The sequence below is a fragment of the Rhinoderma darwinii genome, chromosome 1 (assembly GCF_050947455.1).
Source record: "Rhinoderma darwinii isolate aRhiDar2 chromosome 1, aRhiDar2.hap1, whole genome shotgun sequence".
NCBI lineage: Eukaryota > Metazoa > Chordata > Amphibia > Anura > Rhinodermatidae > Rhinoderma > Rhinoderma darwinii.
Genome location: NC_134687.1, coordinates 174468890 through 174483702, shown reverse-complemented (window position 1 = coordinate 174483702; position 14813 = coordinate 174468890). Strand labels below are relative to the sequence as shown.

The following is a 14813-nucleotide window of genomic DNA, read 5'->3' as shown; positions in this document are numbered from 1 at the left end:
GCTCAAAGTGTTCCCATATTTATTTATTTTTGTTGTCTAAATGAGCCCAAAACACTGCTGATCAATATATCTTTATAGGAGTTGGAGCTCATGTGCAGCACGGGACGGCCGTTTAGGACACCCCCCTATTAGTAAAATTCAAGGAGTGAGGCTGGAAAGGTGCCGGTACTTGTTTACACGGATATCACAACCCTTTGTATGACAACTACACATGCCCCAGCGCAGTCTCTTATTCATTCAGACGAAGCTCAACTGATAGTCCGGCAATGCCAACCCACAGAGGGGGATAGTAGGCGGGATTACCTTTAAGTGGGCATTGATTTCCTGGACGAGGATTGGAAATCGAAGTCATTTTCATTACATCCCTTCCGGCCACACATCGGGCATGTATGGGCATATTACACAACTATTACGGACAATATCATCTGGAACGTGTATAGTCAAGTAGGCTTAATAAATAGTAGTTGGTCGAACGATCGTCCGAATAGCACCTTACTTCTACCTAATGTGTATGGGAACATTAAGGTCTGAATATAGCTCCTCAGTCCCTGACTTATGGAAAGAGAGCCTTTTTATTTTGAATTTCTTAATTTTGATCACTGCTCTGCATACTTGTATTCAGACAGATCAACATTTCTTGGTCTTGTTTTCGGCTTTACTACAGTATGGGTCTGCTTAAAGAGATAGCTCTTATATTTGTGCATGTCTTTTTATATAAATACATAAACCTGTTATCGAATATTATTTAGAGTTTTTCAGTCGGCCTAATGTACAGTTTCACACGTTTTCATAGATAAAATTGCCTGTGTGTCCTGAATAGATGTTCTATTAATATGTATTGCCTGCTAAGAGTCTTGTTTCCAAAACAGTGTTTGTTCTACTCAAGTGATGTTTTGTTACAGTATGAAAATCTACAACCAGTATTTCAGGTCAAGTTGGACAGCAAAAATATAACAAAAAAAAATCATCTATTCACTTTTATACTAATGTAGGTCTCCAGTTTACTACAGTGTAAAGGAAATTGGTGGAAATCTTCTATCCAGTACGTTTGTACCATTTTAGAGTTATTATTACCATAGCCACATGAGATTTGGATTTCTTTGCTGGCACATCATGGTCCTGAATAAAAAAAGAAAAAAAAAAGTTTGTGAATTTGGCAAGAAAACCATACAGGAGGTAGCAGCTAAGGGCCACAATCAGTCTCGTGAATAATAGAAATACTTTAATCACGCAGAATTTCAGCCCACTACCTGGGGATTTTTACAAGATACACTATATAGACAAAAGTATTGGGACACTCCTCTTAATCATTGAATTCAGGTGTTTCATTCAGTCCCATTGCCACAGGTGTATAAAATAAAGCACCTAGCCATGCAGTCGCCTTTTTCAAAAATATGTGAAAGAATGGGTCATTGAGTTCAAGCCTGATACTGTAATAGGATGTCACCATTATAACAAGTCAGTTTGTGAAATTTCTTCCCTCCCTAGATATTCCACCATCAACTGAGTGATATTATTGCAAAGTGGAAGAGTTTAGGAACCACAACAACTCCGCCAAGAAGTGGTAGACCACGTAAAGTTACAGAGCGGGGTGGCCGAGTGCTGAGGCGCATTGTGCATAAAGTCGCCAACGCTCTGCTGGCATTAACATCAGCACAAAAACTGTGTGCCGGTAGCTTTATGGCATGAGCTTCCATGGCAAAGCAGCTGCATGCGAGCCTTACATCACCAAGCACAATGGAAAGAGTCGGATGGACCAAGACATTTTGTAAAATTGTATGCTTCCAACTTTGTGGAAACAGTTTTGGAAGGCCCTTTTTCTGTTCCAGCATGAAGTAATGGCATGGTTGGGTGAGTTTAGTGTGGCTCGCACAGAGCCCTAAACTCAACTCTATCAAACATCTAGGGATGAACTAGAACAGAGATTACGAGCCAGGCCCTCTCGTCCAACATCAGTGTCTGACCCTGCAAATTCTCTTCTGGATGAATGGGCAAAAATTCCCAGACACCGTATAATCTTGTAGAAAGCCTTCCCAGAAGAGTGGAAGCTGTTTGAGCTGCAAAGGAGGGGGGGGGGGGGGGGGGGCACCACCTAATATTAATGCCTATGGATTTAGAATGGGAGGTTATAAAAACTTGTGTACGTTTAATGTGTAGGTGCCAATACTATTGTCCATATAGTGCATAGTAAAATAAATTATACATAATGCTTTTTCCACCAGAATCATTTAGGCTTCAAACTCAACGTATGCCTGCCATATTGTTTGCAAACATTACACTGGTCTCACCTGGAAGAAAGCAGCATCATTAATTGGAGCCCAACTGCAGCTGGCAGGTAGGGATTAAGATTATAAGAGAATGGTAATAGACATATATGATATGAGAGGTACAGGAAGTGGCAGTGACAATTTAAGATTACACAGGACGATGGAGAACTGCTGTTGTCAGTCAATGCATTCATCGACCATGGCTATGCATAGTTCCAGACAAATTCCAGCAGAAACCGTACTTGTCTTCAGACCAAATAATTTCTGGGAAGTATTTATAAGGGAAACAGGTTTTCACCGGAGTTTCCCTTTAAAATCAGTATAAAACCATTAAAACAAGTTTACTCGTGTGGTTACGGAGAGAAATACTAGGAAAAGCTGTTAAAAACAGAATCCCGTATTAAGGTTGAAAAATGGATATCTTGCCTGTTCCAAAAATCTATGAGTAACTTACTGATGAACTCCCATGGAGATGACCGACATCCAATTTACAGTAAATATATTTATCTATCGTAAGCAGTAACATGACATTTGCATAATTCCAGCAAGGAGGAGAGTTTTTATGCTGATTATGTTGTGAATTTATTCACACAGAGGATAATTACAACATGCGTATGTGCGACTATTATCCCAACGTTTCGGTGCCCGTTTACATGGCCCAGGACAGGCTGTGTAAGAGGACCTTTACTCTGATCCCAATATTGTACCCTAACTTATGCACCTATTACTAATACTTCATTATGCTATATCCGGTTTTATTCCTCTGTATATGCTCCTATGTTTACCCCCATTTCGCACCCAACTATACTATGGAAATCCCCCTATATTGACACATAGTCTAGACTGGAATTTTCCCTATCCGTAATGGGTTTCCTTATACCTTTACGATTAATTATCTACCCCATAACCCTCATTGATGGTTTTTTCTTGATAGGCTGCCTATAACAAGTATTTATCTTATTACTCCTGAAATTGACCATGGAGATTCTATATATTTACGTTTATATCATATACATAGTTATGATCACATTTTGATTCATTTATTGATATTTCCTGTATCAAATCCACAGCGACACAGATAAACGTCGGGATAATAGTCGCACAAACGCACGTTTTAATTATCCTCTTTATGAATACGATATATGAATAAATTCACAACTTAAATCAGAAAAAAAAACAAAAAACTCCTTCTTGGATTTGCATAAGCATGGCATATGTACAAGTGTTAGATTATACCTCTTCAGTTCTTGGATACAGAGGGATGTCATGAAAAGGCGAGATGAATTTACCCTCTTCATTCTCTGAGAAGCATAGAGAAAATAAAAATTAGCCTTTTAACAAACAAAAAGGTTATTCACTAGAATACTATTGTGTCGTCCGCAGAGTACTATTCTGACCTCCCAGGTTACCCAGATGGTTGTTTTTATGTTCATCTTTTTCAACATAGTCACACCTTTGAGGTGTGGTAATGGTTTGGTACGAGAACATGGACAAAATAATTGTATCCTACAGCAGCATGAATTTTCATCATCTGATCAGCTACAGCTTGCAGCAGCCACTTCCAAACTGGTGACAACTTGATCCAACGAGATGTCGATGGAATACAAGCATGTCCCGAGACCCTAGTAAAAACACAGACTATTTACACTTGCGTTAGTCCTTTTCCATTGCTTTTAGAAGGTCAGAATATAGTAGCATGCTGCGCTATTCTATCCTGACAAACCCATTATAAAAACAATGGCCGTAAACAAAAGAGAGAAACCAGATCAGTGACAGACTCTGTATAAACAAACCATGACGCCTGTGTGTTTAGAGCCCAAGATGTACAGTAATTAGTTCTATTATAGTTACAGCTAAGGCTTTGTTCACATCTGCGTTGTGGTCCCGTTATGACGTTCCGTTGAAGCTTTCCGTCAGAAAGGGACCCTGAACAGACACAAACGGAGACCAGAGTGAACTACACTATTGCTTCCAGCGGATCCATTGCACAACAGAGGCAAACTGAAACCATGGGTGCCGAATCCGTCACCATTGAAATCAATGGTGATGGAAACGGAAACCTCTGGTTTCCGTTTGTGTCTGTTCAGAGTCCCGTTCTGACGGAAAGCTCCGACGGAATGTCAGAACGGGACCCCAGCACAGATGTGAATGGAGCCTAATGTGTGTTCTTAACCCTCTAATAACTGGCCTAATTTGGTCCTTGATGGGCAAGCAATTTCTTTTAAACTTTTATATTTTTCGGACGCCCTTGTTTTTCACAGGCATGAGTTGTATTTTTCAATGTTGCCATTTTGGAGTACATATAGTTTACGTGGTCTTGTTTTTTGCGGCACGAGATGTTTTCATTGGATACATTTTTGGGTACATGGGACTTATGGATTAACTTATCGCGGGATGGAAAAAAACAGGATTTTTTGAGTGCTCACCGTAAAATCCTTTTCTCGTCCAGTCCATTTGGGGGCATAGATAATAAGTATATGCTGTTGCCACCAAGAGGCGTTACACTAAGAATAAAACAGGATTGACTCCTGTCGCAACTTAGATAATCCGTAACCCAGTTGTCGACCTCAGGAATGTGGACTGCCGAGAGGAGGAATGCAAAGCTTTGCCCACTGCCATCAGGAAAGAGACAGATGGACTTACAATAAGAAGGACTCGGCGGTCCAGGGAATCCGGGGAGCAGTTCCACTGGAAGGGAATTGCCCCCTAAAGTGGACGAGTGTGAAATTGGGCAAAGGGAATCGCCTTGATTGAGGCCACCAGGCTTCTCTGAACCTTCCTACAAAGCTGGAGGGAGGTTGGAGTGCCCCATCCCAGGGTGCAGGCACCCTGTTGCAGGATAGACAATTTTCCGGAGGAAGGGACACCCAAGCCGAGGTGGTGTTTAACACCATGTCCAGGAAGTGAGTTTTCAGCAGGGGACCGTACAGGATTTGAAGTGGTTGACAATCCATCCGAAATGAGCCAGGGTATCCAGTGTGTTTTGCAGACTAGTCATATTTTCCTCTCAGGACAGGGACTTAATGAGAATATCGTGCAATTACGGGACAACTGAAATCGCTTTGGAACGAAGCAGCGCCATGACCACAGAAAGGATCTTTCTGAAGATTTGAGGGGCTGTCAAGAGGCTGAAAGAAAGTACCACAAACTGGTAGAGGAAAGGGAGGATCGGAAAAGGCATGAAGCGCTGGTGGGACAAGCAAATGGGGATGTGTAAGTGCACGTATCATGTCCACTAACAAGAGGAAGTCCCTTATTCCATGCACAGACAGGCGGGACTCTTTGGAAATGACTCTTTGACAAAGGCGTTGAGCCTCTTAAGGTCCAGGATAGTATTTGACATGGGTCACCAAGTTCCCTAATACCTTGGGAAATAACTAGTGACTGAGTCCACTTAATACTGCAAGGCAAGGCTGCAAATAGAGGGGAAAAAATAAACTTACATAACAAAACGTCAAGACAGCCTGTTGTACACCAGCAGGGGTGTCTGCCTCCTACAGACATTAAGCTAAGACTGACTAGCTCAGTACCTCTAGGAGGGTTTTATACTGTAGGGCTCAACACATTCTTAATGTCATGCCTCCTAGTGCCAACAGCATATACTCATGGTTTGTGTCCCCCCAATAAGAAACTAGAAAATATACATTTTCTGTGTTATTTTGCATTTTTTTCCATTCATCGTGTGGTTTAAAAACCTTGTTAACTTTATTGTCCCGGTCGTTACCATCACAGCAATACCTTATATGTGGGTTTTTTTATACACTTTGACAAAATAAAACCCTTTTCTGCAAAAAAATAATTTACAGTTTTTACTGTGCACCAGTTTTTTTATTAACTTTGTTTGACATTATTTCTTTTTTTGTCCCACTAAGGCCTCATGCCCACTTCAGTCTTTTTCTTCAGGGTGCTAGACGTTTTTCTGACGGCTGGCACCCTGACCCATTCATTTCAATGGGGCCATGCACACTTCAGTTTTTTGACTGTCCCGTTGCTCCGTTCCGATCAAAAGTAGAGCATGTCCTACTTTGGTCCGAGGTTCCGTGACCATGAGGCCCATGCAAGTCAATGGGGCCGTCAAAAAAACTGAAGGCACAGTGTGTGATGTGTGTGACGGAGCCGTTGCCTAGCAACGGCCGAGCGGGCAGAAGTACATTACAGATATATTACACTAATCGGCAGCCACTTGTCTCTATCAATCACTGATAGAGAAAAGAGGCTGCTGATTAAAAATAAAATAAAAAGCAGTTCATACGTAACCGGTCGTTGTCTTGGTGACGAGTCCCTCTTCTTCCTCCAGTCTGACCTTCCTGTATGACGCGGCAGCCTGTGATTGGCTGCAGAGGCCGCTACAGCCTGTGATTGGCTGCAGAGGCGGTCACGTGGGATGAAGCGTCATCCCTGGAGGCCGGCCTTCTGACGTCATCCTGACGTACGTGACCGCCACTACAGCCTGTGATTGGCTGCAGCGGTGACATGGGATGAAATGTTATCCCTGGAGGCCGGACACGAGGAAAGTAAGTATGAACTTATTTTTTATTTTTTTATTTCATTAAAATTGTATTTTCCGAGCGCCGAGCATGGTACTGTCCAGGGTGCTGAAAGAGTTACCGCCGATCAGTGCAGCCCATTAAATCTTTCAGCACCCTGTACAGTGACTAGCGCTGAACGACCATGCTCTTTCAGCACCCTGGACAGTACCAAGCTCGGCGCTCAGAAACATGGAGTGCACACGGTCGCTAAAACGGGCACACGGATCCGTCAAAAACAGCCGTGAAAACGGTGTTGGAAGTGTGCACGAGGCCTTAGGGATATCTCTTTGCGATGATTTAATCGCTTCTATGTTTTGATATACTTCGTATACCAAAGTACTATTGCCTGTCAGTGTAAAGCAGTCTATTATCTGGCACGGCCTAGTAGGAATACAGCCATGGCAGGCCTGGGGGAGCCACCTCCCTCTATAATCACTTAGATGCCGCCGTCGCTATTGACAGTGACATCTAGGGGTTAAATAACTAGGATCGAAGTTAACTCCGATGCCAGCCACTCGAGTTGGTGCTCTGCTGTCATCAGCCATAAAAAGACTTCAGAATAAGGTCCCTTAGTGACTGCCGTAAAAAGGTATATTGGCAGTTAATAAGGGGTTAATGTGACACTTCAGGCAAAAGCTGCAAATACAGCTATTGCCTGTAGTAGAGGCATCCAGCCCAGCCCCAAAGTCTCACCTGCATGCTCCCCACTGATCAAGGGAATCCACAGATATCTTCTGGCCTGCCTAACACCCAGTACTTAGGCACTGCTGGTCTTGACCAGCCTGGGAACCTATAGTCAGTGCCCAAACTCCAGGAACATTGGCCTACATTTATCAAAAGTAGCATAATTTTAGCCAACGTCGAAGTAAAAACTCCACTACTTTTTGACATATGTTAAATCTGTCAAAACATGCTTCACTTCCATTAACATTCATACTGGCTGAAATGACAACACTTTCTACACCAAAGTCTGTGGGGAATAGAAATGCAACTTTTTTTTTTTTTTTTTAAAGTGTATTTCATAAAAAAGTATATCTTGGCCAGGCATAAGCCACAACTACTTTTTACTAGTTTTAAAAAGTGACGTACATTGCGCAAATGACTTTAGGTTAAACACTATTTTGGTGCGTAGATTGTAAAATGAGCCAAAAAAGGCACACATTTATTGATCAATATGGGCCAATATGTTTTAACCCCTTAACGCAATATCACGTAACTGTACGTGATAAGGGTTAAGGGGAAGTATTGAGCTCGCTCCATACTCAGCGGGTGACGGCTGTGTTACGCAGCCGACACCTCACTGCAACGGACGGAATCAAAGTTCACTTTGATTCCGCCCATTTAACACCTTAAATGCCGCGGTCAATCGCGACTGCTGCATTTTAAGTGTTAGGGTGGATTCAGACGAACGTGATTTTCGTCCGTGCAGCCCGCGTGGTATTCCCGCGGGTCGCACGGACCTAAACAAGTCTATGGGGCAGTGCAGACAGTCTGAGTTTTGCGCAGCGCGAGTCCGCTGCGTAAAAGTCACGACATGTTCTATATTTAGGCGTTTTTCGCGCATCACGCACCCATTGAAGTCAATCGGTGCGTGAAAATCACGCATGCCCCAAGGAAGCACTTCCGTGGGACAAGCGTTATTCGCGCAACAGCGGTAAAAGAATGAATGTAAACAGAAAAGCACCACGTGCTTTTCTGTTTACAAACATCCAAACGGAGTGTCATAATGATGGTAGCTACGCGAAAAGCAGGCAGCCGCGCATCCATATGAACAGGACACACGGAGCTGACACGCTGCTGCCACGCGCGCAAAACGCTCACGTTCATCTGAATCCGCCCTTAGAATCAGAGGGCGCCCCCTGAAACAAGCTATCGCGCTCCCCTGTGGCGAGATCAGACAGTAACAACGAAGGCCCCCTAACAAAGGCACCCAAGTCTGCCATCTTTGTACTTCTTTGAAGCTCTGCCTCCGGCAGGACTTCTAAGGAGACTGTGAGAATCACAATATACTGCAATACATTAGTATTGCAGTATATCATGAAAGCAATCCAACGATCCCTGCTTCAACTCCTAGGGGGACTAATAAAAAAAGTAAAAAACAGTTAAACAAAGTTGTTTTTTAAATTTAGCAAATAGTTTTATTTTTTTGAAAGGTGGTAAAACATAAAACAAAACATAAATTTGGTATCTCCGTAATCGTATCAAGCTGTAGAATAAGGTGAATATGTAGTTTTTACCGCCTGATGGATGCTGTAAAAACAAAACCCCCAAAAAAAATGGCGTAATCGTTTTTTGCCCATTTCACCCAACAAATAATTTTTTTTCAGCTTCCCAGTACATTATGCGGTACAATAAATGGTGCCATGAAAAACGACAACTTGTCCCGCAAAAAAACAAGCCCTCATATGACTATAAAGACGGAAAAAAAAAATTATAGCTTTTGGAAGGTGGGGAGGAAAAAACAAAATTGAAAACCCAAAAAATGGCTGAGGAGGGAAGGGGTTCAATTCATGCATAAAATATCTCCATTATTGCACAATAGGACTGTATAAGGCCATCCCAATCACTTCTTCCATATACAGGTTTTTCATTTTCTGCTTTTATATGGGGAAGTCCATATTGATTATAACAGTTTATTCTGCTGTTTAAATATTTTCAGGTCTAGACTAGAGCATTGACACTTGTGTGCAATATGATGTTCTACCCGGTCAAATGAGCTCATCCAGTGTTAAACAATGTGCTGCCTACTGTATTAAACAGAGGCAAAGCCAAAACTGAACAGATCCGTTATATTTTTGCCGTTTTGTAAATGAAGACATTGTGATACACAGCCATACTTTGACAAGGCCAACTTTCCAAGCCAAAAATAGTTATGGAGCTAAGGGGTTGACTTTCTATTGAGCCTGTACGCCGCTCGCTCGGCTTTCCGAGGAAAGCAGATCAGAAAAATGAAGCAGCCCAGCGCTCACCCGAGAACGTCTGCCACTTCTTTTTAGCGATCGGTTGGGGTCTCACTGCTCAGACAACCCCCAATCAAGACTTCTAACGTGAAAAGGTTCTAAAAATTTAAAAGTCTACTTTAAAGTGTAGATAAACGTTTGACATGTCATAGTGACATGTCAGCAGTTTGGATTGGTGGGGGTCCGAGCAGTGAGACCCCCCCACCAATCACTAGAACGAAGCAGCTGAAGTGCTCGTGTGAGTGCTCAGCTGCTTCGTGTCTGTTTAGCTTTTTCCAGAAATAAATGTATCGTGTACGGGCTCATAGACTTTCTATTGAGTCCGTACACCGATACATTTATTTCCGGAAAAAGCCGAACAGACACAAAGCGGCTGAGCGCTCACACGAGTGCTTCATTCTACCGATTGGTGGGGGGGGGGGTCTCTGTGCTCGGACCCCCACTAATCCAAACTTCTGACATGTCTCTATGACAGGTCAGGAGTTTGTCAAATGTTTAGCTACACTTTAAATAAGGTGAGTGTACTAAAATGTACTTTTTTAAACGAATGTTTTTCATTGGAAACCCCTTTAATAGAGAGAACCCTACGGTCAGTAAGCCCAGAAATTAGGCCGCTATTGAGATCAACGTATTTTATTATGGTCTTACTAAAAAAAAAAAAAAAAACCTAGTCTTGTCAAACAGGCTTCTAAAGTCCACAGTATTTCATCCATCCCTGGGCATTAGTTGCAGCACAAGTCCTTAAAGGGTAACTAAACTTTTACAAAACTACTGGACATGTCATAATGACACGTTAGAAGTTTTGATCGGTGGGAGCCAGAGCACGGAGACCCTCAGCGCCCGCTAAAGTGAAGCGGCAGAAGCACTCGGGTGAGCGACGTGCCGCTTTGTTTCTGATTGGCATTCCTTGGAAAGCCGAGCAAACGGTTTACGGACTCCTATACTTACTATTGAGCCCGTACACCAATTGCTTGGCTTCCTAATGAAAGCCGTTCAGAAACGAAGAACTCCCCGACCGCTTTATTTTAGCGATTGGTGTGGGTCTCAAAGCTCGGACCCCCACCGATCAAAATCGCCGACAGGTCACGCACTATATGTCAGAAGTTTAGCTACACTTTTAATCTGTTGGGGGGGGGGGGGGTAATTGCGCCACAAACACTTCCTGTTGGCAAAAGTTTACACTGGAAAATCCCTTACACGGTGCCAGTTGAAGAGGTGGTCTTCTTCAGACGTTTTTTTAATAGACCTATTAGAGCATTTTATAAAAGGTAACTGGTAGAGAGCAGCCACAATAGAATAGATGGCTGTGGATTTCAATGGGTGCTTCATTTTCCCTACATAGATTCAGCATTCCCACTAGAACAGTCATTTGAACACCATAGATTTTTTTTTTCTAAAGGAGTTTTCTAGCGCCATGATTTTTTTTTTTTTTTGGAAACGGCTCACAATTAAACAGAATTGAATTTCCTGATTTGAGCCGAATAAATTTGCTGAAAATCTGTGGAGCTTTGCAAACATGTCGCTGAAAAAAAATGTCTGTTTTAGTATGTTTGCTAATATCAAGTTCTAAGTTTGCGCATGATATAGGCGATCGTTCTACGAGTAGTCATCTGACCGGTGCTTGAGGGCTTAGGAGTCACGGCATCCCGACTCTCTACATGCCTAGTCTTCCTTGCCTGTCAACCCGGTTGTCATTTCATATGAGCTTGCTGGCCTGAAATCCTGCACATGCGCCATTCACTGGTATACCCCGGGGGTGCACACCGGCGTGACATGTACCCTCATCGGCCTCATTCAGTCATCGCGCGTGCACCAGATCCCGCAGGCCTTTGCATTTAGCAGCTTGTCTGTCTCGGGGCAAACCTCGTACGCTCTCAGTTACACCAGTGAACAGTCTATATTTAGCCAGAACAAGCAATGAGTCGTCTCGCGCACGTGGTCACTGGAGCGGTGACGTCATTGAGGTCAGCTCGTCACCACGGCAGGCAGCGATTTCTCAAAAACTGGATGGCGCGAGGGAAGCAGCAGCGCGGGAGCAGTCGGGGGTTATTTCATATGGTTTGTTGGTTGTAGAAATTTCTAAGTATTGCTAAAGGGGACCGTTTATTTCTAGAAAGTAGTGGTGGTCCGAGATCACATATGCCACCAAGGTGACCTTCTCACATGTATAAGAGGATCATTCTGACTGGATTTCCAATTATATAGAAGCTGGACCGAGGATTTTTTTTTACACGACTCCAAACATGTTTTAGTTGAACAACGGGCCGATAATGATATTTACATGGAGAAAGCCGAAAAGGACAAGAAGTGATGTTTTTGCCCCACTTTGGGTAGTATTTGCATCATGTGGGCACCCACATGGTCATAGATTTCCAACCAACAGGCGGCTAGAATGTTGGGCAACTATAAATAAAGCTTTCTGCAGGATACTCTCTAGCTATAGTCTGCAGCAGGACTGCTAGTGCCATGCGAACAGCCCCATTACATTCCACCTTCCCAATGTCAGAGATAGTTCAGACACAAGACTTCTTTCCGCAGCGTTTGTCTCACTTCCATTTTGCTTTCATTTCAGAGCCGGCTCATTGACAATAAGCAACAGGTGTGACAAGGTCACCAGAGAGAGCGCGCCGCAAGGAGCAGAGAATTACGTACTCCAGCAGCAGCGGTGATTGGCATCAGACTGCTACACTGCACTGTGGAAGGGCTCACTTCTACACGCCGGCAGGTCCATGTGTTGTGACAGGGGAGGGGAGTTCTAGTTCTCTGTGACTGCAGCGCGCCCGGCTTCTATACCAGAACTCCCCTCCTCGGAAACTGCTCCTACTTACTGAAATAAAGCCGGTACTCGGCAGTGTTGGGCCGCCCCCGTTCCTCGGTGCTGTAGCACTGCATGCTGAGCCAGCGGCGACACACTAGAAGCCTTCCGGGACTACAAGGGAACGCGGCTCTATGGAGCCTGAGCAAGCCGCCGCGCCATAGAACGCTCATGTTTTATCCCCTCCTCTGATAGTGAGGCACGGCCCCTGCAAGTTCACAAGGACGAGCCGACACTGCCATCTACACGTCTGACAAGGGCAGGGCAAGGACACCTCCTATCCAGAACATGGCCGCTGGGAAAACAAAGCGCCTCATAGAAAATGGCTGACCAGGCGCTGACAGCTGTAACGAGCTTTGTTCGCCCGCCGCTTATTGGCGCCATTGCTAATGAATGCACACGTGCCCGGGATTTCTTTTCATTGTCATATCCCTGCGCAGTGCCAGCTGTAGATACAGAAGTCATAGAATAGTGATGTTAATATAGACGAATAAAGGAAACCAGGGAACACAAGAGGGTGCTATAGGGGAATCCGGGATCAGAGAAGCTGTGGTTCCCGTCGAGATAAGGGGTATGGTAATTGAATGGCAGATGCTTATCTCTGGCTCTATAGCAATAAAAGCATCTGTCCCAGCCCCCCCCACTTTTTTTTTGGACTGTTAGACAGGAAATACAATTTTGATGGTCCAGCCGTTAGGAAAGACCATTCAAGGCTACAGAGTCGGCCAAGCCAATGCGACTTGACATAGGAATGAATGAATGGATGGTAGGGCTCCACTATATCACTCATTCATTGCTATGGACAGTGGCTGCGTGCTCTCGTACAACGCTCCAGACAGAATCTTGTGGCCTCTTCCGTTAATGGGGCAGGACTTGGTCTAACCCCCATTATCATACTTTCATAACCTGTCTAATTGAACGTTCATAAAAGTAAAAAAAAAAAAAAAAGTTGTGACACGTCTGCTATGTTGCAAATTAAAGGGGTATTCCCATCTCACACATTTAGATATCCCATAAATGTCTGATAGATGCAGGTCCCATATCGGGAACAAGGATCTCGCATCCCCGTCCTTGTTAAAGGGGTATTCCGGAACTAAAAAATTACATTTATTTAAATAAAACAATGAAAAAGATATAACTTTCCAATGTACTTACGTTTCATCAGATGGCTGTAGCGTCGTATATCCTCCTCCGTCGCCGTCCCCTTAGCAATGCAAAATCTGCACTTCCTGTGCAGACCCGTCCATTTGGTCTTCTGCCTTGCTTCCGGTTTCCGGCTTTCACACTGTACGGTTACGTCAAAAATGACGTAACCGTACCACGTGCTTCTTTATTGAATTAGAGCATGCGTGGTGAACACACTCCACCGCGCATGCTCTGTGAAATTATGTGGCTGCGTCTTCAGCGGCCGTGTATATTACACTGCGCATGCGCAAGGTTGAAGGTGTGTAGCGTTAGTGTCCTAGTGGAATAAATATTTATTCATCCTCAGTGAGGTCAGTATAAAGTTTTAGCATCAGATTTTAGTTCTTGATTTAGATTAGATGTGTAACCCCTTATAAATTACCGACGGAATACGAAGTTGCGGGAATAACGGCCGTTTCGGCCGTCTTCCCGACAGGTGCAGGAGCTGTGACAGCTGCTGTCTCGTACAGCAGCTGCCGCAGCTCCTACAGCGGGGACCGATCGCTGTGTCCCCGCTGTCTAACCCCTTAAAAGCCGCGTTCTATAGAGATCGCGGGTTTTTAGGGGTTAAGTTACCATCGCCGGCCTGCTACACGATAGCGGCCGGCGATGGTTACTATGGCAACCGGACACCAAACAAAGGCGTCCGGCTATGCCATCGACGGAAGCCTAGTGGGTCCTGACAAAGTCAGGACCCACTATGCTTGCTGTCAGTGAATAGCTGACAGTTCTAATACACTGCACTACGGATGGGACAAAGTAATAAAGTTAAAAAAAAAAGTTAAAAAAAGATGTGTAAAAATAAGAAATTAAAAGTTAAAAAAATCCCCCTTTTTCCCTTATCAGTCCTTTTTTATTAATAAAAATATATAAATAAACGATACATAATTGGTATCGCCGCGTCCGTAACGGCCTGAACTACAAAATTATTTCGTTATTTATCCTGCGCGGTGAACGCCGTAAAAGAAAATAATAATAAACCGTACCAAAATCACAATTGTTTGGTCACTTCACCTCCCAAAAAATTTATTAAAAATAGATCAAAAAGTCGCATTTA

General features: G+C 43.7%; 1 protein-coding gene across 2 annotated transcripts in view; it reads right to left on the bottom strand.

The window, feature by feature from the left end:
• Window positions 1-12928, bottom strand: part of PPA2 (inorganic pyrophosphatase 2) — a 28206-nt gene extending 15278 nt beyond the window's left edge. Inside the window, exons 1-3 of one of the 2 annotated variants that reach the window (XM_075860603.1) lie at window positions 12585-12928; window positions 3504-3568; window positions 1075-1119 (exon numbers count right to left, since the gene is read on the bottom strand). In XM_075860603.1, the coding sequence (XP_075716718.1) occupies window positions 1075-1119; window positions 3504-3568; window positions 12585-12744 (270 nt within the window). In that variant the 5' untranslated portion in view covers window positions 12745-12928. The remainder of the gene's footprint in view (window positions 1-1074; window positions 1120-3503; window positions 3569-12584) is intronic. The other variant, XM_075860604.1, reaches the window with a different exon arrangement.
• Window positions 12929-14813: the final 1885 nt, after the last annotated feature.